Source organism: Atta colombica, unplaced genomic scaffold, assembly GCF_001594045.1.
Source record: "Atta colombica isolate Treedump-2 unplaced genomic scaffold, Acol1.0 scaffold187, whole genome shotgun sequence".
Lineage (NCBI taxonomy): Eukaryota > Metazoa > Arthropoda > Insecta > Hymenoptera > Formicidae > Atta > Atta colombica.
This window is the reverse complement of record NW_017259279.1, coordinates 557,026-577,448: the sequence shown is the minus strand read 5'-3', so window position 1 is coordinate 577,448 and position 20,423 is coordinate 557,026. Positions and strand designations below refer to the sequence as shown.

Below are 20,423 nucleotides of genomic sequence, written 5' to 3'. Positions count from 1 at the left end.
TAGTACAAAAAACATTAATTTGATTTAATGATAATAATAACTATTTCTTTTTATTAAATAAATATTTATTTAAATCTGGAATATTTTTTCCAATGTACTAATTCTAGAAATTTTGAAAAAATCATTGTATGAAAAATCCTAAGAAAAAATCGCTAGAGAAGGCATTTATTTATAACTCAATTAAACATATTAATCAAAAAATCAAAGTTTCCAATAAATCATAACTATTTTCAATGTTTCAAAAAAAAATCTTTTGATCTCAGATTTAAAAATTTCAACAAAAATTTAATAAATCTTAATATAGATAAAATATTTTATAAATCTATTGTTAGTGTCTCGTATGTTGTTATTCATAATTCACAATGAAATGATTTTCTCTTTGAATCGCGAGCTTAGTTATACAATGAGAAAATTTATGCTGACTTTGCAGAACGGAATTGCGCAATCATCATCACTATGTTTTCTGACTTTGTAGAAATCCAAGAAGTCCGAACTCCACCATTGGAAAACATTCCTGGTTGCGTACGTCGCTGCGAAGAACGCCTCCTTGGTAAGAAAAGGACACTACTAATCATCTTTGTAACAAGCGTTGCTTACTTTTGTATGCATATACATACGCGCGCGTAATTTCGCGTCTGAGAAATTTTTCGCCATTCGTTCGCAGTGCCGTAAGAAACGCGACGATACGTCGTCGCGATGAGACAATGATGATTCCGCTGCGCCGTCTTGGCGTGCGAAAAAGATCCTCGTGGGAAAGCGACTGACTTAACAACATGTTAAATAACGTCATTAATGCAATAACTGAGATAAGAAACCTGTTAAATTTCTTGAAAAGCGCCTGCGTATCTTTGGCCTTCAATCTATACGAAATGACGGAAGCAAATTCATACAAAACATTGTTACCTAAACAATTGCTTTCTGTTTCCTGTTCTGTTCGCTTGATTCTAAATACTAAAACAGAGAAAATGAATCAATTCTTACTTTTTATATACACTGTAACTTTTATACACACTTTTCATATAATAGCAGAAAAATATATTGGTTTTGTTTCTATAATTCTAATCTGCCAAAGCACCGGATAAGACGTTGAGTAATACTTACAAGTAACTCATTAGGCCGCCTTTGATTTGGCTTATTTTTTATAGTTTTTTTATTTAGTATTTGCAATGAAAGGAAAATAGAATAAAATAAAATAAAATTTAATTGTTTTACTTATTCATTATTTGATACAAAATTTCTATGGAAAAAATGAAATTTTTCTTTAAAATTACGATAAGGACAAAAAAGATCAAAATTGATGGGCGTTCACATAATTTAGGCTTACATGTGAGGATTTACAGATTTTCCGATTTTCCGATTTTGGAAAAAAAAAACGAAACATAATTTGGAATCATTTGGCATAAATTTCTTTTTTATATTATTCTTTTAAATACTATAAAATAAAAAACCACTATTGTACATAAGCCAAATCAGAGGCGATCCAATGAGAAATGTTACTTATTAGAAAGATTACTTTTCTGATATAATGAATGTAAAAATCTAAATTTGTAAGCACGAGGCAGATTGCTGCTTAGTAAGACTGACAATATATAACATATATTGATAATATTTATTTATAATATGTATCGTAATTCTCTCTCTCTCCCCCCCCTCTCTCCACTCGCGGACTCTTTATAGAAATTACAACTTGGCTTATGATCAAAAGTACATTTGATCGTGTTTGGCAACGCAGGAGATAGAAACGCAATATAATTTGCTCGAATAATATCTAAATATAAACATCTTATAATAAAACGTGTGTTTGAATGTTAAGGACAATATTTTCATGCTTGCAGTTCGGGCAGAAAGAGGCTCAGTTCTAACGCTTTAGCAAGGTAAGAAAACACTATGCAATATTTTATATATATATATATATAAATGTATAGATTATCTTTTAATTAACTGGTAGTTTCACTGTCTGTTCCGAACATGATCTCTTTTTTGCAATCTCTCGCGTTTTTTCTCAATTTACCCGCGCGTGCAAAAGAAATGAATATATCTCGGATAAAAGAGTTCGCTGGCCGTAGGATGATGCCTCCGCATCAAGGTTAATAATTCCCGAAGTCGCTCCTTTCACGGAACTTGAATCGACGAACTTTCTAAAACGTGGGCGTGCTTCTGTTACGTTACGTTCCATACCCACGATTTACCTCGATATTAGCGTTTCCTTCTACGCTACCATCGTTACGTTTAACTATGTACATACGTGTCTTATCCGTCTGTTAAAACGGGCAAGGATGAGAAAACATTGGTCGCTCACGTACGACTTGAGTTCCTTAGAGAAATTCTAATACGACTTATACATATTGTCGATTTGATGGCAATTGAAAAATAATTTTGTCATTTTTACAAATTAAAATGTCTATTTTTTAATTGTCAGAAAAGACTTTCACTAAATATATCTTTTTCTACATTTTTATTATGTACATATAATTTTTGAAATAGCTTTCTGAATTGTTATGTGTAATATTAATACTTTCATATAACAATTCGAAATTTCCTTTCAAAGTCAATGATTCCTTCATGTGATATTAAAAGAGATTTTTGCTATAATATTTGTAGCCAACTTTATCGCAGTGGCAGCTTCAACAGCTCTGGAATGGGCTCGAATTACGATGCTACGGACGATGTATATAGCGATGTATCCTTGGAGGACGTCATGGATCTCAGCCATAAAGTAAGACTTACAATTTTAACATAGGTTTTTTAAATTTATTTTTAAATCAGAAGCTTACTCGAATATAGATGAATTTCTACCTTTTTATTTTTCGTCGCTTCGAGCCATGAATTATTCCCATTTTGAAAAAGTGCGATGCGACCCGAACGGAGTCGCAACAGAACGCAAAGATTCGTTTGTCAACTTTCGTGGAACCACCAGTTCCTCATTTAACCTGATTTGTAAAGTCATTCGCAGTCAAAATTATCTCGGTGGAAGTCACTTTTCCTACGTACCGAGGATGTGAAGTATCCCTCCCAGATCCTAAGAAATTCTAGGATCTATTGCCAATGTGCGCTACGCGTTCTCGTCAACCTTACGGCGGCGTACATCGTAATTCTGAGAGGGACCATCCACATCCCGCGGTACAGGCTCCTCATCCCGTTCCTTGTTCTTTTTATCCACCTTCCGCGTATCCACGTTGCCCTTCATACGATCCTTACATGATATATCACACATATCCGAACTCACTTTATCCACCATCTTATTGCCTTCACAACGTTACTAAAGAAGAGTCCGCGATTTGGTCTTGGTCTATCGTTGTTTTCCTCTTTCTTCTTGCGATCGGTTTGCTTGTGATTGTTTACCGTAGTATCTCTCGCGAATCTCGCCGAAAGATCATTGCTTGGCTGCGCTTGCCCAGGCTCGCTTCACAGGTAAATCCCACTTCCTCCAATTTTATTTTACAGTTGTCTCACGGAATTAATTCGATCGAATTGAAAGATATTTATGAATTTAACTATTGAATTACTGTTCATAATCAGTTTAATTATTTTGTATTTGTTCCACTTGCCCAACTTGCACAACTGTGAAATAACAGGGGCGGATGCTGACTTTTTGATATTTAGAATTAGTTAAAGTTATATAGATCTATCATACAATTTTTAAGAGATAGACAATTATTTCCGAATAATTTCGCTGGCGACATATGAAAAAGTCGATTTATTTCCGGCCTGTCCAAAACTCACAAGCTGAAACGCTTTCATCTCTCCACCGCGCCGTCTCGATATAGCAAGATGAAGCGTAAATAACACGTTGCTGCAATATTGCTGCAAACTTTTGTATGAGAATATACTTTTGTATAATATCATATTTTCTGTAATAAGAAATAAGGATGCCTGAAGAAGACCGATATAGCATCATTATGAGTGTCACAGACATGAGAGAATGATAGGCAAAATAAAAAACGGCTATTATATTTGCAAATTGAGAGACGGGCTTCCTCGACTCTACTTGGACAGGCCTGATTTATTTCAATACTGTGAGAATGAGTCATGAGGTCTTTTTTTTCTGACATCATTATCTAATGACTGCAGTGACGAATCCAGGAATTTTAAGTTTCACTGATAATTTCCATGACGACATGAATCCGCCCCTGCAAACAAAGAAAAGAATGAAACGACATTTTTATCGATATTCATAAACCACTCCACAAAGAAACTATAGACGCAGATAAAGCTTAATGCACAATTGAAAAACGCAAACAATACAAACAGAGAATAAGATATTTCACCCTATCAGAAATCGGGTATACCAGAACATATTCCCTTTTTCTATTGTCTTGTGCTTTTTATTGTGTTTTTGGCTTAACACGTAATATCGTATGTATCTTTTTCGCCCTTATTGCGCAGGGCTCTAATCGCGGGGACTGAGTTCCTTTCATAAAGAGATCGAGTCCCCTGCATGAGGAACCTGCCTTGATTTTGTCCATCTTTCTCGACTCGTGCAGACCGCGAAGACACAAGACGCGGCTCAGAATTATCCCGCGGAATTTATCCGATGTACCGAGCGGAACGGAGATCACGGTTCTTCGTTCGTGGATCCCGGCGAATCTTCTTCATTAACAGATACGATAACGAAGACATTCGTAAATCCCGCTTACGAGAACAACGATCGAGACGAAAGCGAAATTGAAGACAACGAGTCTGTCCAAAACGAGTTCGTGATAGATACTATAAGATTTCGATCAATCCATCGATATTTCCATTTCGAAAAGTGATTGCCAATAACAAGAAAAAGTAAAATCTGAAGTACAAAGGACTCCAACACAATTAAAAGAAACGAGTAGAACGCCCGATTGAGTGAATACTGAGTCACCAACGAGAGCAAGTAATAATTATTTTTTACAAGAAAAATGTCTATTTTATTTAGGCAAGATTATGGAATCGATGCAATTTTTATAGAAGAATAAACTTAAAAAGAATGTACTTTTTCAAAATTTTTGAAGTGTATCAATTTAATAAAAAAATTTTAAATATATTTTTTAAAAATTATAATAAAATTATCCAGAAATTGTGAAAAAATTTATATCATAGAACTTTTAAAAAATTATATGAAGAATTAAAAAAAATATTTCACCAGGGAAACTATAACATACAGCTATAATGTTTTTAATGAATCCTTTATATTAAATTTGATAAATAATTAATATTTATAATAATAAACTTTTTATGTCATAATTATAATACACAGCTAACGCAATAGAGATAAAATAAATAAATTCTAATATCAAAAGTTAATTCAGAGAAAGTTGTAGAAAGTTAATGAAAAATGTATATCGTTAAATGGAAGCATGTCGGGGGCTCGTGTTAATCGTTAGGTTTGCATTATCGCGAATATACGTAGCGACCATTCCCGCATTTGATCCGATCTCATTGAAATTATACTAATACGATATGCCAATTCCCGACTAATTTTAAGGCATGATGCATAGTTCCGCTACACGCGAAGCCTTATACACGTTGCAGATAATTTCGTGTGAATATACCTGTAAGGATGTTGGATGTACGTACAATGGTGACGTTGTCACGATGGATCGTCAATTAAATTGGCAAGTTCGCGTGTGTGCCCATCGCATCGTAGCGAGAAATACGTAACCGTCTGAGTAATTTACGTATTCATGTACGTATGTACAACATTACGGCACGACGGGGCTCAATCTAGATTGATGGAAGAAGTAGCTTTGTCGTAAGGTTTTTCTTGATGAAATTTCAGCACATGGAAATGTGAGCCGTCCGCAAACCATTGCATTTAATGGCGTTCAACATGAAATCGCGAGTTAGCCTCATGAACAAGTCCGCTTCAATCGTAATGCGACAATAGCTTAGCATAAGCTCCGGTTTAGAATAGGTCAGGGATGGGAAAGTTACTACGTAAAAGTAGTTAATTATCGTTACAATTACTAAAAAAGTAACTTTTACTTTAGTAATGAAGAATTTTTTTTTCTGCCATTTAACATATCAACAATGAAACTATTGGACTTCAAAAAACAGTATAATTCTTTTTGTAAAAATTCGATTTCTTTTGTTCGCTGATTAAAATGAAAAAAATTACCCTAATCGCTAAATTCTTCATTAATGGGGTAACTTTCACTTATAATATAGCATTTCCCTAATCTTGCGTATACGTTTCTTTTCAAGAATAGAGGCCCAGCATTAGCTTCAGCATTAACAGTGAATATAAATGCAGCCATAATCAATATAAGTTACGGTCTACTTAATGCTACAAATGTTTTAAAGCATTCTCTAATTGATCAATTAGTAAATTTCTTTCTTCTGCTTGATCAATTAAAGGTTTCGAAGCATTTGCAGAGCCAAGTGGACATACTAAATCGACAAATAAGTTGAAATATGTATAAGTCGAAATTATTAAATTAATTAATTATTAAACTAGTTACTTAAAAAATGTAATTAAGTTAAGTTACAGTTACTAATAAAAAGAAAGTAACGAAGTTAAGTTATAATTATTGAAAGAAAGTAACTCTAACTATAACTTCGTTAAAAGTAATGAGTTACTTCCCATCTCTGGAATAGATGCAGTATTCCTTCAGTCTTTTGCTCTAGCAGCTTTGGATTGTGACGTTAATCTCCTCTAATGTAATAGCTCTAAACTTTATAGTTGAGATCTGTAGCGAAATTCTGTAACACGTTATATATTTATAATGAAAGTTTGTGCAGCTTTTTTACTATAAAAATAAAATATCTGTCATTAATAACTGTCATTATGAGCACATAACGATTGTATAACGCGTTACAAAATACAGGGGCTAGTTGCTTAAAGATCTTTTGTTTTGGGATGTTTAATAAAGGTTTTCAGGAATTTTTTTGAAAAACCTGTGCGACCTTTTTATAGGCTTGATTTATTGTTCATTTAACTCTCTTCAGTAAAGATTTGATATCATTAAATATCTAAAAATAAAAAATTAGCGTTTAAACGAGGTACTGGCATAAAAAAAATGCGGTATGCATGACATCTCGATTCTAGATCTGAAACAGGAATGTCAAGACATTTTTATTTATGAATAATTAAAGAGAGACATAAGTTTTGAAAAAGGAGAAAAAGGGAAAAATGAGAAAACAACATCAATTTAATCTTAGAATGCTGTCGATATATAAATACATATGTATATACGTATATAAGTAAGTGAGATCTTTGAGCGCTAATTGAGTTATGCTTTCAGTAGTCATTAGGAGGTTCAATACCATGTTAAAAGCTTGAACAAGCAGAGACAAGTTTTTTAAAAATTCTGTCCATTTTTTATATAATGACTGTGTTTAGTAGAGAAAATTGCAGGTCTACTCTGTAACTCTTAACGCGAATTTCGTTATCATTTAACGTTACTGCGCAGCATTGTAACGTTAAAAACTTGCATTAAGAATTACAGAATAGATCTGCTAATCAATGAGCGCTCAGTGATTCTTTAATATAAGTTCTTGTCTTTACTTTTTCGCTGAATCTAAATATAGGAATCAATTGTTAAAAGATCACTAAACTTACTGAATAAGATTTCTTCGCTAAACGCAGCCAATCAGTTAAAATCACCTCATCAGTTTAAATCTCCTGGTAGTATTATAATCAGAATCTGGATGTCAGTGTTATTTTCTCCACTCCAAGCGGCGAAAAGCAATGCTACGTATAACGGTCCAACCGCTAGCATACCAAATGCCTTCGCATAGGTAGAGCAAAGAAATATAATATACATATTATTTGTACAAGAAACAGTGCCGTTTATGCCACTAACGTTTATATAACGTTCTAACGTATTAGTGGGACGTCATCGCACAAAGCAAAGACAAATATTAACTCATTTTATTAGTTTAATATATTTCTTTGTGCGATGATGTCCTATTTAGTACGTTAGACTATACCGTAGTGACGTAGGCAGGTAGCTTCTTGTGACGCGCGCGCGCTGGAGTGGGGAAAACGGTACCGAGATCCGGACTCTGGTCATAATGTATGACATAGAGTTCCACTTGACGTTTGCAATGCTCATTTATCCTTGTTGTTTAAAGAAGAAGAACAAATATAAATGCTCGCAAGCGTTGTGAGCGCCAAATGGAACGTACCCATAAGTGTTATAATTTATAAGGGAGGATCTCAATTGAACACATTAATTTTTGAAATTTTAAAAAATCCAAGGTTAATACACATGTGCTCCTTCTTTCAAATATTCATTAATGAAAATTTCTTAGAATTTTTGTTTCAGATCGATCACACAGTAATGTCTTTTGTAATGCTTTTTTATTTTAGGCTGTAGTCAAAATCTTGCTACAAAAATTTTGAAGCGCTTGATTGACCAATTAAGAAACATTTTTTTAAAACATTTGTAGCATCACATTGACCGTACTCTTAGTTAATAAGCTAGTAATTTTGAAATTAATGGTCTATTTTAAATTAATATCTATTAATATCATCAAATTTTTATTGAGGATAATTCAATCTATGTACAATAAATCTACAATAGCTTAATGAATATTCGTAGCATGGGTTTTGTAAAAAAAAATCCGAAAAAATAGTCTTATTAGATTTCCAAAGGTAAAAAGCTCTTTAAAGCTTAGGGGGATGTTAGAGTCTCCTGTATTATCAATAAAACAAGCGTTTTTAACAAGCGTTTTTAAGTGTTTTTGTTCCTGTTGAATTTCTTCGTAATAGTTTCACAGACTAAAAATTCCTTTTCCACAATTAAAATGTATATGCTAATGTACTTGTCGTTGGTATATTTTATGTTCAAAGCTGGAAAAAATAAAAAATTACAGATTTCTTCGTCCATTTTACTTTTAACATTGGTCGCCATACTGAGATAAAAATGGATAAAGAAATCTGTAATTTTTTATTTTTTCCAGTTTTGAACATAAAATATATCAACGACAAGTACATTAGCATATACATTTTAATTGTGGAAAAGAAATTGTTGTTCTGTGAAATTACTACGGAGAAATTCAACAGGAACAAAAACATCAAAAATACTAGTTTTATCGGTAATACAGGCCGCTCCAGCATCCCCTTTAGAGTTACAGCTTAAGACAACGCCGAAAAAACGCTTTTTGTCGAGAAACAAACATTACAATTTAGAGCTTGGAGCAAGAGGCTTAAAAGTTTATATCATACCTATTGTAGATCGAGCTTGATCAGAAGGAGGTATACGCATGGCCCGTTCGGCGCAAGCCGCGGGTCTGTTCGCGTGGGTAGGATGGCCTTTCCTGAGTTTTCTGCTGATTGCGGGATGGATCGCTTATCTAGTATTCAAATCGTATGAAAGATGGACATCGGAAACAAGGTAATGCCTCGTGAACGGCAACCGACTATGCGGATTCCTGGTTCGCAGAAAAAAAAATAATTCATGGCTCGAACACGATTGAATAGTAAGTTATGACAAATTTAAATTATAAGATATTGTGTGGTATTAATCTTGTATGCCCGAATTTGAATTAACAATGACCATCGCATAATTCTTCAAGCATTCGAATTTATAATTGGCAAACTACGTTTACATTGATATAATAAATATTACATTAATATAATATTTATATTAATATACATATTATTTATGATTTTATGGAATGTTCAGAAATTCCTTCAAATTAATAAAAATTTAATCTTAAAAAATTGTTTGTGATCAATCACAATCAAATGTGAGAAGAATAATTGAATATGATTGGTCAATTTCTTAAGGTTTAAAACTTACTCTAATCGTATACTGTATGCCATAATCTGTAAGAATTGACTAATCACAGTCGAGCATTCCTTTCTTATAATTGAATGCGAGAATATTCGGTTGTAATTAGTCAATTCTTACAGATTATACGGTTACGGCCAATATAAATGATTTCTTAATCATTTCTCGCTTGTTACGATCCTGGTAGCAAGCTGATGTCAAAATGATGTTTTTGACGTCAAAATAATGTCATTTGATGTCAAAATAATGTAGTTTGCTACCTGGGGATTCAATATGGCCACGGCAACTGCGCAGTTCATTGATTATATTATATCGAGATATTTTATATAAGCAGCTTTTAATATGCATTAATTCAGTGTAATGCGAGTGATCGAATTCACCATAAGAAAAATGTCACCGCTTAAAAAAGAACGCTTTAAATTGCATTGTCTATAAATTTAACTTGGCATAACTTCTACGAGCTGTTGACCGTGTTCCGATATACACTAGACACTGAAAATTTATAATATGTATACGTAATGTATGTGTGTATGTATGTACATTATAGATTTTCACTTTTCAGTACTGACAGTGTATATCAGAGAACACGGTTTATATCTACGAAAGAGTGAACCATTTGACGATTATCGACGATACGAATGAATATTTTCGCGCCTCCGCGACGTCGAAATATAATTGCCCGTATTTACAGTCGGACCTTGTACCTAAGGCTTCCTTAAATTTATCTTTAGATGCTCAGCAGACAATGAAATAATTCGGAGAGTATCTAAAGCTAAATTTAAGGAAGGGCCTTAAATATAAGGCCTAATATATGAAGAATAAATGAGAATCATATCGATTTTCGTCCCGATAGAGACATCGACAATACTTTCTTGATGAGTGTCATGAGCATAAAGAAGAAACGCGATGTCGAAGGCTAGGGTGCGTTCGGCGTAATGCTATCGAGTGTAGAGTTAATCGACACGTGGTATGAAGCGCGCAAATGGTCTCGATGGTGATTACTTTAGACTCCTGGCTCGAAGTAGACGATCAGTAGATAGAGGCAGTGAGCGAGTGAGTGAGCGAGCGAGCGACAGAGAGAGAGAGAGAGAGAGAGAGAGAGAGAGAGAGAGAGAGAATGAATGGGAGAATGAAAGAGAAACATATGAGCGAACAGGGGACTCGGAATATATTCCTGGCACGTAAAGTTGCCTAAGACGCGGTAGAAGTGCGTGTGACTTCGCACGGAAGGAAGTCCGGAGTGCATTCTCAATGCATGTTAGTGCGGCACGATCGCACGTCGTGACGACGCGGGCGACGGTGACGGTGACGCCGACGAGGGCGACGACGACGAGGACGAAGGAGGAGCACGCGCGGGAATGACGAGGTGCGCTCGCAATATAGGCGATGACGTGACGCGATAAATACGAACGACCGGGCCTACAAGAACGCGACGCGTCGCGCCGCGATGGAGCTGAACTTTTGCGAGAAGACGGTCGACCGCGACGACCACGTGTCTTTTTCCGGGGAGGGGCCGTCCTCCGGCCCTGGCGCTGGTCTCGAGTATGACCTGTGGGAAGGCCAGTTCCAATTCCTAGGACAGCAATCGCCATCGCCATCGTCACCGTCGCCGCCACGCAACGATCGACATCCACCTCGTCGCCGTGGACATCGGCTCGGCGAGCAAGTAAGAGGAGAGTGATAATCTTTGGCCCTGGCTCGCCCGACAGGAAGCACCGAATGATCGCGTTTCGCGATCGTCGAGATTTTGAATTCACCGCGAATTCGCTTCTTCGAATCTTCGAATTCGGTTCGACCTACCGCGGACGTGGAGTGCACGCTTTATTGCGTGTTATAAACTGTCATTGCGTATGTATCCCGCGAACAAACGCGAAGGCTATTCTCGTGCATCCTTGTTATCGACACGTTTATCTATTCGGAGATTTTATATTTGCATTTCACGCATAGACGACATTTCATTCTGCGTGTCTCACTCGGATATGTCGAAAAGACGTTGCATGGAAAATGATAAGTAAACGAGGTTTTTATGCGATATTATGTATATCGTTCGATTATGTGAAACGATCATCTTAAAAGGATATCAGTTGATTATCGTTATCGCTTACGATATTTTCTGATAATCTAAGATAGCGAATATTTCTAATCGTGCATAGCCGTTGTTACATGCGCATAACAACTGCGAAATATAATCGGGATATGCGGCATGAAAGCGAGGTTTTATCATATACTTTCTTCGACTTCTGTGACAGGCTGTTCCAATAAAAAGAGACGAGAAGACTGTAAGTAGTCGTCTCCATTGATAGCCGCAGCATTGATAATCGGCAGCATGGATATACTCCTAAAGGGAGTTTCCTAACTTTCTTTCAATATATTTTCTCTGAATAATTTCGTGCCTACGAAGATACTATTCGTGGATTCTTAAGTCGGTATTCGTAGTCAGATCTTATATTTGAGACTGTCTTAAGAAGTTGTGAATCAATCAGAGAGCTGTATTAGCGTCTTAAGACAATCTTGATATAAAAACTATGAATACCGCACTTAATGTGTCAATTAATCAATCCGTTCATACTCGATCGGTAGCTCTTTGTAGTCTTCTCAGTGAACATCGTTGGATTTTTAATTTTCAGCGTACCATTTTTCCATACTTGATTAATTGAAGTTATTAGTATTCTCAATTGCTTTTTTTAAGGAGGGAATTTACTTTAGGAGTCCGAAAAAAAATGATCTTTCGTAATTTTTAAACAGGAAGAAAACTAATGTCTATTGTTTAAAAATTTTTTCACGTTTTGATACAACTATTATACATTCAATTTTTCGTATAAAGAAAAAGGTATTGTTAAGAATAAATATATAAACATTTAATTTTGTATATATCCTCGGTACTTTAATTCTCGAAACAAAAACGAAAAAAATATTTATAATTTTCATGTTATTTTATCCCAAATGAACCTTTAAAATTAAATATATAAATATATAAATTAAAATTTTGTGCGACTTTATTACGATTTTCATTAGACAGCGTCCATTTCTTTATACAAAAAAAATTGTTAATATTGATTTTTAAAATAATTTTTTAGATTCATTGAGAAAAGTTGACTATTAAAGAGTTTTATAAGAAGTTGATTGGCCAAATAATTTTTTTTAAAAAATTCGTGTACTAAATTAAAGAAAATTTAAAAAATAGATTTTGGAATAAACACGTTTAAAGTTTTCGATGTAGTTTCTTGAATATTTACAATGTTCGAAATCTATTATTCCAGAGGCACATAGTAGTCCTTCAGCTTCCTCATTTCAATATTAATTTCGAATTCATTAATGATTTTTAAAATAAACAGAATATCTCTTGTTGAAAATGCCAATGACAATAGAAGTGGTAATTTCGAGTATTTTTGCAATTGAGCGCTAGTCTCCAGATGTCGAGTTAAACTTTTGTTTGCGTCCCGAATATATTCAGATATTGCGTTAATAGATCAATGTAAATAGGGATCAAATGCTTCTCAATATCTCTGTAACTATATCGTCGCCTATATATCTGCGCTCCTGTTAGAAGCATTTATAATGCAGCGCTGGAAGAAATTCTCTATTTCTCACATTTTAGTATTAGCAAAAAAATCATGGTTTAATATGTTTCGATAGTATGTCTCGGGATTATTTTGGCACCACAGACTTCTATAAATATACTGCCAACTTCGCCTCTATGTTTGAAGACAGCGTTATATTTGTGTTTACTCACTCTCACATATAAATCACATAAATAATAACGTTAGTATTTTCACATAAATTCACGCGATATTCATAGACAGGACGCATATGTATATATATATATATACACATATATATACACATACATACACACACACACACACACATATGTGAACTGAAACAAGGACAGCTTGAAATCAGATTCATCTCTTTCTATCATTGAGTCAGCAATCTAATTATAGAAGTCTGTATTTGGCGCCAAATACATACAAACAAATAATTCTGTAGAAAAAAGAAACTTGAAGTGCGATGCGCAGATTAAACTATTTGTTTTTCATATGTTACACTTGACAAAAAAAATCAGATTTGTTCATATTTCGATAGTACGTTGTTCGGAGAACATTTTGGCACTAAATGTCATCGACAGTTGCTCTTCTTTTCTATACTTTTACCAAATTATCAGTACATATTCTAGCTCTCTTGCCATACTTCCAGTCAAGTAAAATAGATAATAAATGTTTTTATTTGTTAATTTTTATCTAAGATATTATTATTTTTATAAATTATATACTTACAATTAGATTTCATTCCTATAATTATTTCCTATGTTCTCAAATGCCTATATAAGATAGACTTTCCAGTTTCTTATATATACGAAAAATCTTGTGAACATAAGTTTACTTTTATATATTCTTAAAAAAGGATCTCTAAGAAAGGACATTCTATTTTTAATTCAACCTCTAGAAAATTCTTACATCACTTTTCTTGTGGCGTAGGACATGATAATATCCCTTAAAAATTCTCTTTCAAATGATTTTTTAAACAAAAATCTCTGAAACTTATTTAAAACCTAAATTGTAATAACTATCTAAAATCTAAATTGTAATAAAACTTATAAAATATAAACTTGTAATATCCTCGTAAAATTTTCCGCGTAATAGTAAGAGTTTATTGTTTTTTGGATGTAAAAAGTCGATGAAATAATATGTTTAACATTAAGATACTTTATATCACGATTAAGAATGATTTATTGTACAAAATGTATGAAATAAAACATGAAGGCGGTGTGTTTCGTATGAAACATAAAACTCCTTTTAAATGCCACAGGTTCAAATGATCCAAGAGCAAATGGATGCTTTAGCGGATACTAAGTCGGTCGGTGAGGAAAGGTACGCTCGAGCAAAACAAGAAAATGCAACATTACAGGCGCGAATATTGATGCTCGAGGAAGCAGCCAAAGATGCAGAAACGAGAGCTGAAGAGAGGCTTCAAGTAAATAACTCGATATAGATCAGCTAAATTATTCGTAATTAAACACAATCTAGTATAAAAAAAGAAAAATTTATAATTTGTAAAATTCATTATAAATGTATGTCTTTTTTTTAAATATTTTTAAATATTTTTAAATATTTTATATTTTCATACGCATATACGTAACATATATATAACTTTACACAATAAAATCATGTTTCTTTCATTTTTATAAGATATTTTGCATTTTGAATTCGATATCGAAAACAATTGAAGAGCATAATTTTTGTTTCTATGCTCTTCGAGGATTCTGTATCGTATAGAGTCTATACTATAGATAAAATGAAGGTCTTTTTTAATCGCAACAAAAAAAGTAATATTTTATTTAAAAAAAAATTTCTTCTTATTTCATAGACTGAACAACGAAGACATCGGGAATGGGCATGTCGCTTGGAACGTGAACGTCAATTGCAACTGGAAAACTGTGACATTAAGCTGCAGGCAGCAGAACTGGACAATACCAGTTTGCGAGAGGAGATTGCGCGAATACGCGAACAGCTCGAGACAGCGAGGACGGATAAAGCACAACTCGAGAATGATCTCCGAGAAGCCAGAAGGGAAGCGGACGCCGCGCGCGAAAGTGAACGTCATGCGATAAGCCGAGCTAACGAGGCTCATCATATGCTTGATGTTATGAGAGAAGAACTTTCGTTACGGAATGAGGATCAGCAGAGGCTTGAAGAACTGGTGCAGCAGGTGGTTCAACTTCAAGCTCGCAATAAAAGTACGTTCACTACGGAACTATTAATTCGATATTGTGAGCTTTCAGAAGTCGTTCGCTCCTTAAGCATTTCTATCATGAAAAAAACTGCATTTCGAGCATATCTAATTGATTCGTCGAAGATAAATTTTGTTCTATAATAATATTACATTCCTCGATTTGTAGGCTTGGAAGAATCTCGAGACGAACTGCAAGCTGCTGCGGCGTTGCAGGCAGGTCGTGAACTTATAATGCTGAATCCTTGTAATAATAATGCTGAAAAGGGTCCTAGTCTTGCTGTAGAATTGTTAGCCGGCATGAATCCAGATCAGGTATTTTCTTAAGATGTATCGAATCTATTAACTGTAACGAATGGATATTAACAATTTATATTAACATCAACCTCTTCTCATCGCCTTACAGATAGATGGCAAAGGCGAACTCAGTGAACCGTGCACTATGGCTGAAGTACGTATTAAAGTTTAATTCGAAATTTTGCTTTGAGAACAGCATAATTAATAATTATATTTATGTTACAGTTAAAACAAGCCTTAAAGGAGCAGCAAGAAGTGAACACACAATTAAGAACGTACATCGATGGAATATTATTAAACATCGTGGAAAATTATCCACAATTATTAGAAGTGAAACAAATGCACTGATACATAATCCATCATTCTATTATAATGCTTTCAAGGCAGTTGTACATTAACTTTCTTTTAATTGAAGAGACTCGAGGGGCTGTCTAGAACTTGACCAACATTGATATGTTTTACATATTAATATTTTCGAATAGTACTTGAATATATAGCGTAAAAGCGCACTTGAAAGTCAATTGTTAACTAAAGTCAAGCCTTTTTAAAGCAATAGTTCCCGCTTAATGCAAAACTCTAAAAGACGTCCAACTAACTTCGCAAAAAAAATCTTTTCTAATTATATAAGTCTAAGACACTTTTTCAGGTTTCCCTGTTTATCTTATCAAAATCAAAATTCGTATGACCGTTTAAGCTCTAGGCAGCGACCATCTCTGTACATCTAGAAAAAAAAAAAAGAGTAATAAAGTGACGCTATTGTAGTTGCAGCGTTTGCAATGATACAAAAGGGAAGAATATTCAATTGGTGTCATATCTCTGAGATGTCATACCATTCGCAGATCTATGAGCCGTTTTTTTCCACTGCCGTCAAACTTCGTCGTGCTAGTATTACCAGAGTGATGAACAAATTACGTTTCTCGAATTCTTTACATGTCGGCTGGCCTAAGCACTTTACTATACGCGATATCTTTAAAGTACTCGTACATATTAATGATCATATATGATTAATCCGAATGAATATACAGGGTATCCTCTAATTATTGACACAGCGTTCGTACGCAGATAGAACAGAATAAACCAAGTCGAAAAGTTTTATACTATTTTGCAATTTTCGTAACAGTTAACGAGAAATTATCTAAAAGTGGTTCTGAACTCACTGATTGTCCACCGTCTTTCTTATTGAAACGAAATCTTCTAACAGCACAAAAAAAAATATATTTAAAATTAAAGTAGTACACAAGACTTAATTAGTGATTATTAGTAATTAATTTCTCGTTAATTATTGTGAAAATTGCAAACCAGTACAAGACTTTCCGAATTAGTTTGATCTGCTCTGCCTGTATACGAGCACTATCAATAATTAAAATTAGGGATCACGTATGCATATGTACGTCATGTATTTGGACACGATAATATTTCGGCGCTAAGACGTGGCATGAGACACTGCCGTGCTCTTTTACGCAAACTGGCGAGTTGCGCTGGATCGAGATTATCGGTATATATATATATATATACATCATGTATACATATGTGTACGCGCGTGTGTGACAACGGAGATGACATAACTGCAGACTGCATATGTCGCAAAAACTGTGATGAATTAGAGTACCTTTTCATTAAAAATTTGTCTTGGCTACACACGCCTACAATATATCCTACGGGCAACTACCTTGTACTCTAGATCTTTATACCGAAAGCTAGTAAAATTGCAATAAATGATTCTATTTTGATACTCGTTTCGTCTCCTTTCCCGCTTTCCGAAAATTGATTTTGATTCGAGAAAGTTGACCGGTACTTCGATTTTCATTATCTAAGCTCGAATAAATCTCTTATTGGAACGTATTCTAATAACTAACTTCAACTATTTCAAAAAAAGAAGGATTCGATCGAGGATTTCGAAAAATGTGTCCCTGACGGAAAACAAATTTTTACGAAGAAGTACAGAAAAATTATATATTATAAATTGAGACAAGATCTTAGAATTCTTAATTTTTCGTAGATATTCGTAGTGGGATTCGTAGAGTGGCGTTATTTGAGAGCAGAAAATTTCTAGATTCTTCAATCTTCAAACAAACAACGCCGCTTTCCTACTACGAATATCCATATAAAACTAATAATTTCTAAGATCTTTTCTCAATCTATGTAGCTTTTCGTAAAAGTTTCCGTTTGAGTGCGTTTCAACTTTCGCTAGTTGTCAAAATAAGGGCGATTTAAAAATTTCTCTACATGAAAAATAACTTTCTAAATAATTTTGTGAACTTGCTACAAAACACAATCTACTAAGCGAGGATTTTATTAGAAAATTTCCATTTTTCTATTAGCAAGGAAATGTGGCATCACCTCATTAATATCCACATGTACTGATTGAATCAGCAGTTTTTTCTAGAGAATTTCTAGACTAAGATCTTCAACTTCAAGATTATTTAGTTTTTAATAAAGTTGTAATCGTTTGAAAGCCATAATGTACCAAAAAAGAAACAGAAATCATAAAGAAACGTATTCAAAGTGTAATTATGTATATAGCACCAGATTTGTTCACGTTGCTTTTTCAAGAAATGCTCAAAAATTTTTGCACTTAAAATGAGATAAATATATGTACATTTAGGTATTGGAGAGAGAAAGTGAAGATATTGAATGCAAAAAATGCAAGCAACACGAACAAACCTAGCTTTAAAACGAGTTCATTATAAAGGTCTTCCAGACGTTGTTCAACATAAACCAATTTTGCATACATTCACTAAATTGGTCTACATTCATGGATAATTACATATGTGTGTCTGTATGTAATAATTTGACAATTTGGCATACATTATCCATATCGTCTGGAGGTACCTTAAGTGAGAGAGAGGCCAATTCGCGTTTTCGAAACAATCGCATGTTTAGATCATATAAAGTAAAGTTTGTTAAAGAGATAAATAAAGACAATTTGTTAAAAAATGTTTATATTTCTTATGTAATCCAAAAATCTTACACGTAAGATTTTAAGAATTTCAAATTATCTTGTAGTTTGATAATTATGCTTCAAAAACGAAAAGAATTTAAATAACAAGAATTTAAAAACTTTTTCAATCTTTATTTAAGAGTATATTATGTAAAATATACTCATACAGACCAGACGTTCAAAACATATTCTAAAGACATCCTTTACATCCTAAAATTTATTCCCAGAATATTCTTCGGATAAAGTATGGGGAAAATCTTAAAATCGAACTGTAGTGCTAAATTTAACATATAGTATTATTACATCTTTATTTTATGGAATTATTAAGAACTATGAATATCGGTCTATGTGTTCATAACGATTGCATAACGAGTTACAGATCATTTTGCCAGACTGCTCATTTTTGCTTGTCTTACGAAAAAATGAATTATTGCAAAATTAAAAATTGTATTATGTATTATAAAAACTGATTATATTATTTGATAGAAGACAATTTTCAGTTTGTATTTATGTATTTAAAGTTTTATTTTTTCCTTTTGTTTTCTTTCACTTTTTAAAAAATATTGTCTAAAAACAAAATGGTATGTCAGTATTAGTGACTTTTCTCTTTTCGATTTTAAAATTGATCAAACAATATTATTAAATCATCAATATAATTTTTAATAAATAATACTCTATTATATCCTCATGGTATTCTCAATTTTTCGAAAGATTCAATTTGTATAAAATGTGTGCATTCGAAAGTATCTTCGTATGCACTGCATTAAATTAAATTCATATGCATAATATATTCAATAATAAGGAGGCATATGATTAAATTGTTTAGCAATATTAAGAAAATTTGCATGTATATCTTTATATAAAGGATGTATAGAATATTATCAAACTTTATTTAAGTATGAATTATTCATTTAAACTAATGAAAATTGAGATGTAATGTTGGAATATCAAAAATACCTCACGCGAATAATTACTAATTACGTTTAAAAGAACCACGCAAGTAATATAGAATTGAATAAGTGCCAGAGATGCTATACAGCAAAGAACGAATGACGATACTCGATAAATAAATTTTAATACCACCTTAAGTAATGTCCAAATGTTAAAACAGCTTTCTGATTGGTTCATGATATCTTAAGATATCTGTGCTTAAGGAGGTTTTAAATAGAAACCTGATTATAAAGAAAAACCTGAATCTTTATTAATTTGTGTGATAGATTTTAGTTATTTTAGCGATTTATTTCAGAAGCATCGCAAAAAAATGGATATTGTTATGTAGTTTACATCCACTTCTTCAGAGGGCAGTGCTCGAGAACACTGCGGTTACAAGAAAAAAATCCTCATATTCTTTCTCAAGAAAGATATTCTTTCTCTCTTACTTTTCTGGTAGGAGCATATTGGCTTAGTTTATATCATGCACTTGATGTGAGTGTTAACTAATAATTTTATTAAATTATCTTAATTTTGGCGATACAAATAAACATATTATATATGATATATGTATTTAATTAATTATGTTGATGCATATTATTCTAATTTAATACATTATTCTTTAAATTAAACATTGTCGAAATTAAAATAATTTAATAGAAAGTTACTGGTTAATATGCGCATTAAGAATTACTCGGTGTAAACAAGGCCTTAGAATGCGACGCGACAAATCTTTTTGCAACTAGAAATTATCTTCGTTGACATAGGACAATTCCTTTAAATCAAAAAGTAATAATCCAATCAGCACGAAGAAA

At 33.3% G+C, this 20,423-nt stretch overlaps 2 protein-coding genes across 3 annotated transcripts in view; both read left to right on the top strand.

Moving 5' to 3' along the window:
* Positions 1 to 17,467, top strand: part of LOC108686609 (rab11 family-interacting protein 4) — a 27,194-nt gene extending 9,727 nt beyond the window's left edge. Inside the window, exons 3-10 of the mRNA XM_018192008.1 lie at positions 476 to 550; positions 1,836 to 1,874; positions 2,602 to 2,716; positions 14,520 to 14,684; positions 15,078 to 15,447; positions 15,610 to 15,755; positions 15,847 to 15,891; positions 15,963 to 17,467. Of these exons, the coding sequence (XP_018047497.1) occupies positions 476 to 550; positions 1,836 to 1,874; positions 2,602 to 2,716; positions 14,520 to 14,684; positions 15,078 to 15,447; positions 15,610 to 15,755; positions 15,847 to 15,891; positions 15,963 to 16,085 (1,078 nt within the window). The 3' untranslated portion in view covers positions 16,086 to 17,467. The remainder of the gene's footprint in view (positions 1 to 475; positions 551 to 1,835; positions 1,875 to 2,601; positions 2,717 to 14,519; positions 14,685 to 15,077; positions 15,448 to 15,609; positions 15,756 to 15,846; positions 15,892 to 15,962) is intronic.
* Positions 17,468 to 20,057: 2,590 nt separating this feature from the next.
* Positions 20,058 to 20,423, top strand: part of LOC108686510 (enoyl-CoA delta isomerase 1, mitochondrial-like) — a 7,378-nt gene continuing 7,012 nt past the window's right edge. Inside the window, exon 1 of one of the 2 annotated variants that reach the window (XM_018191857.1) lies at positions 20,058 to 20,103. The gene's annotated coding sequence lies outside the window, so the exon portion shown is untranslated. Of the gene's footprint in view, positions 20,104 to 20,240; positions 20,398 to 20,423 lie in introns of those variants that run through there. The other variant, XM_018191854.1, reaches the window with a different exon arrangement.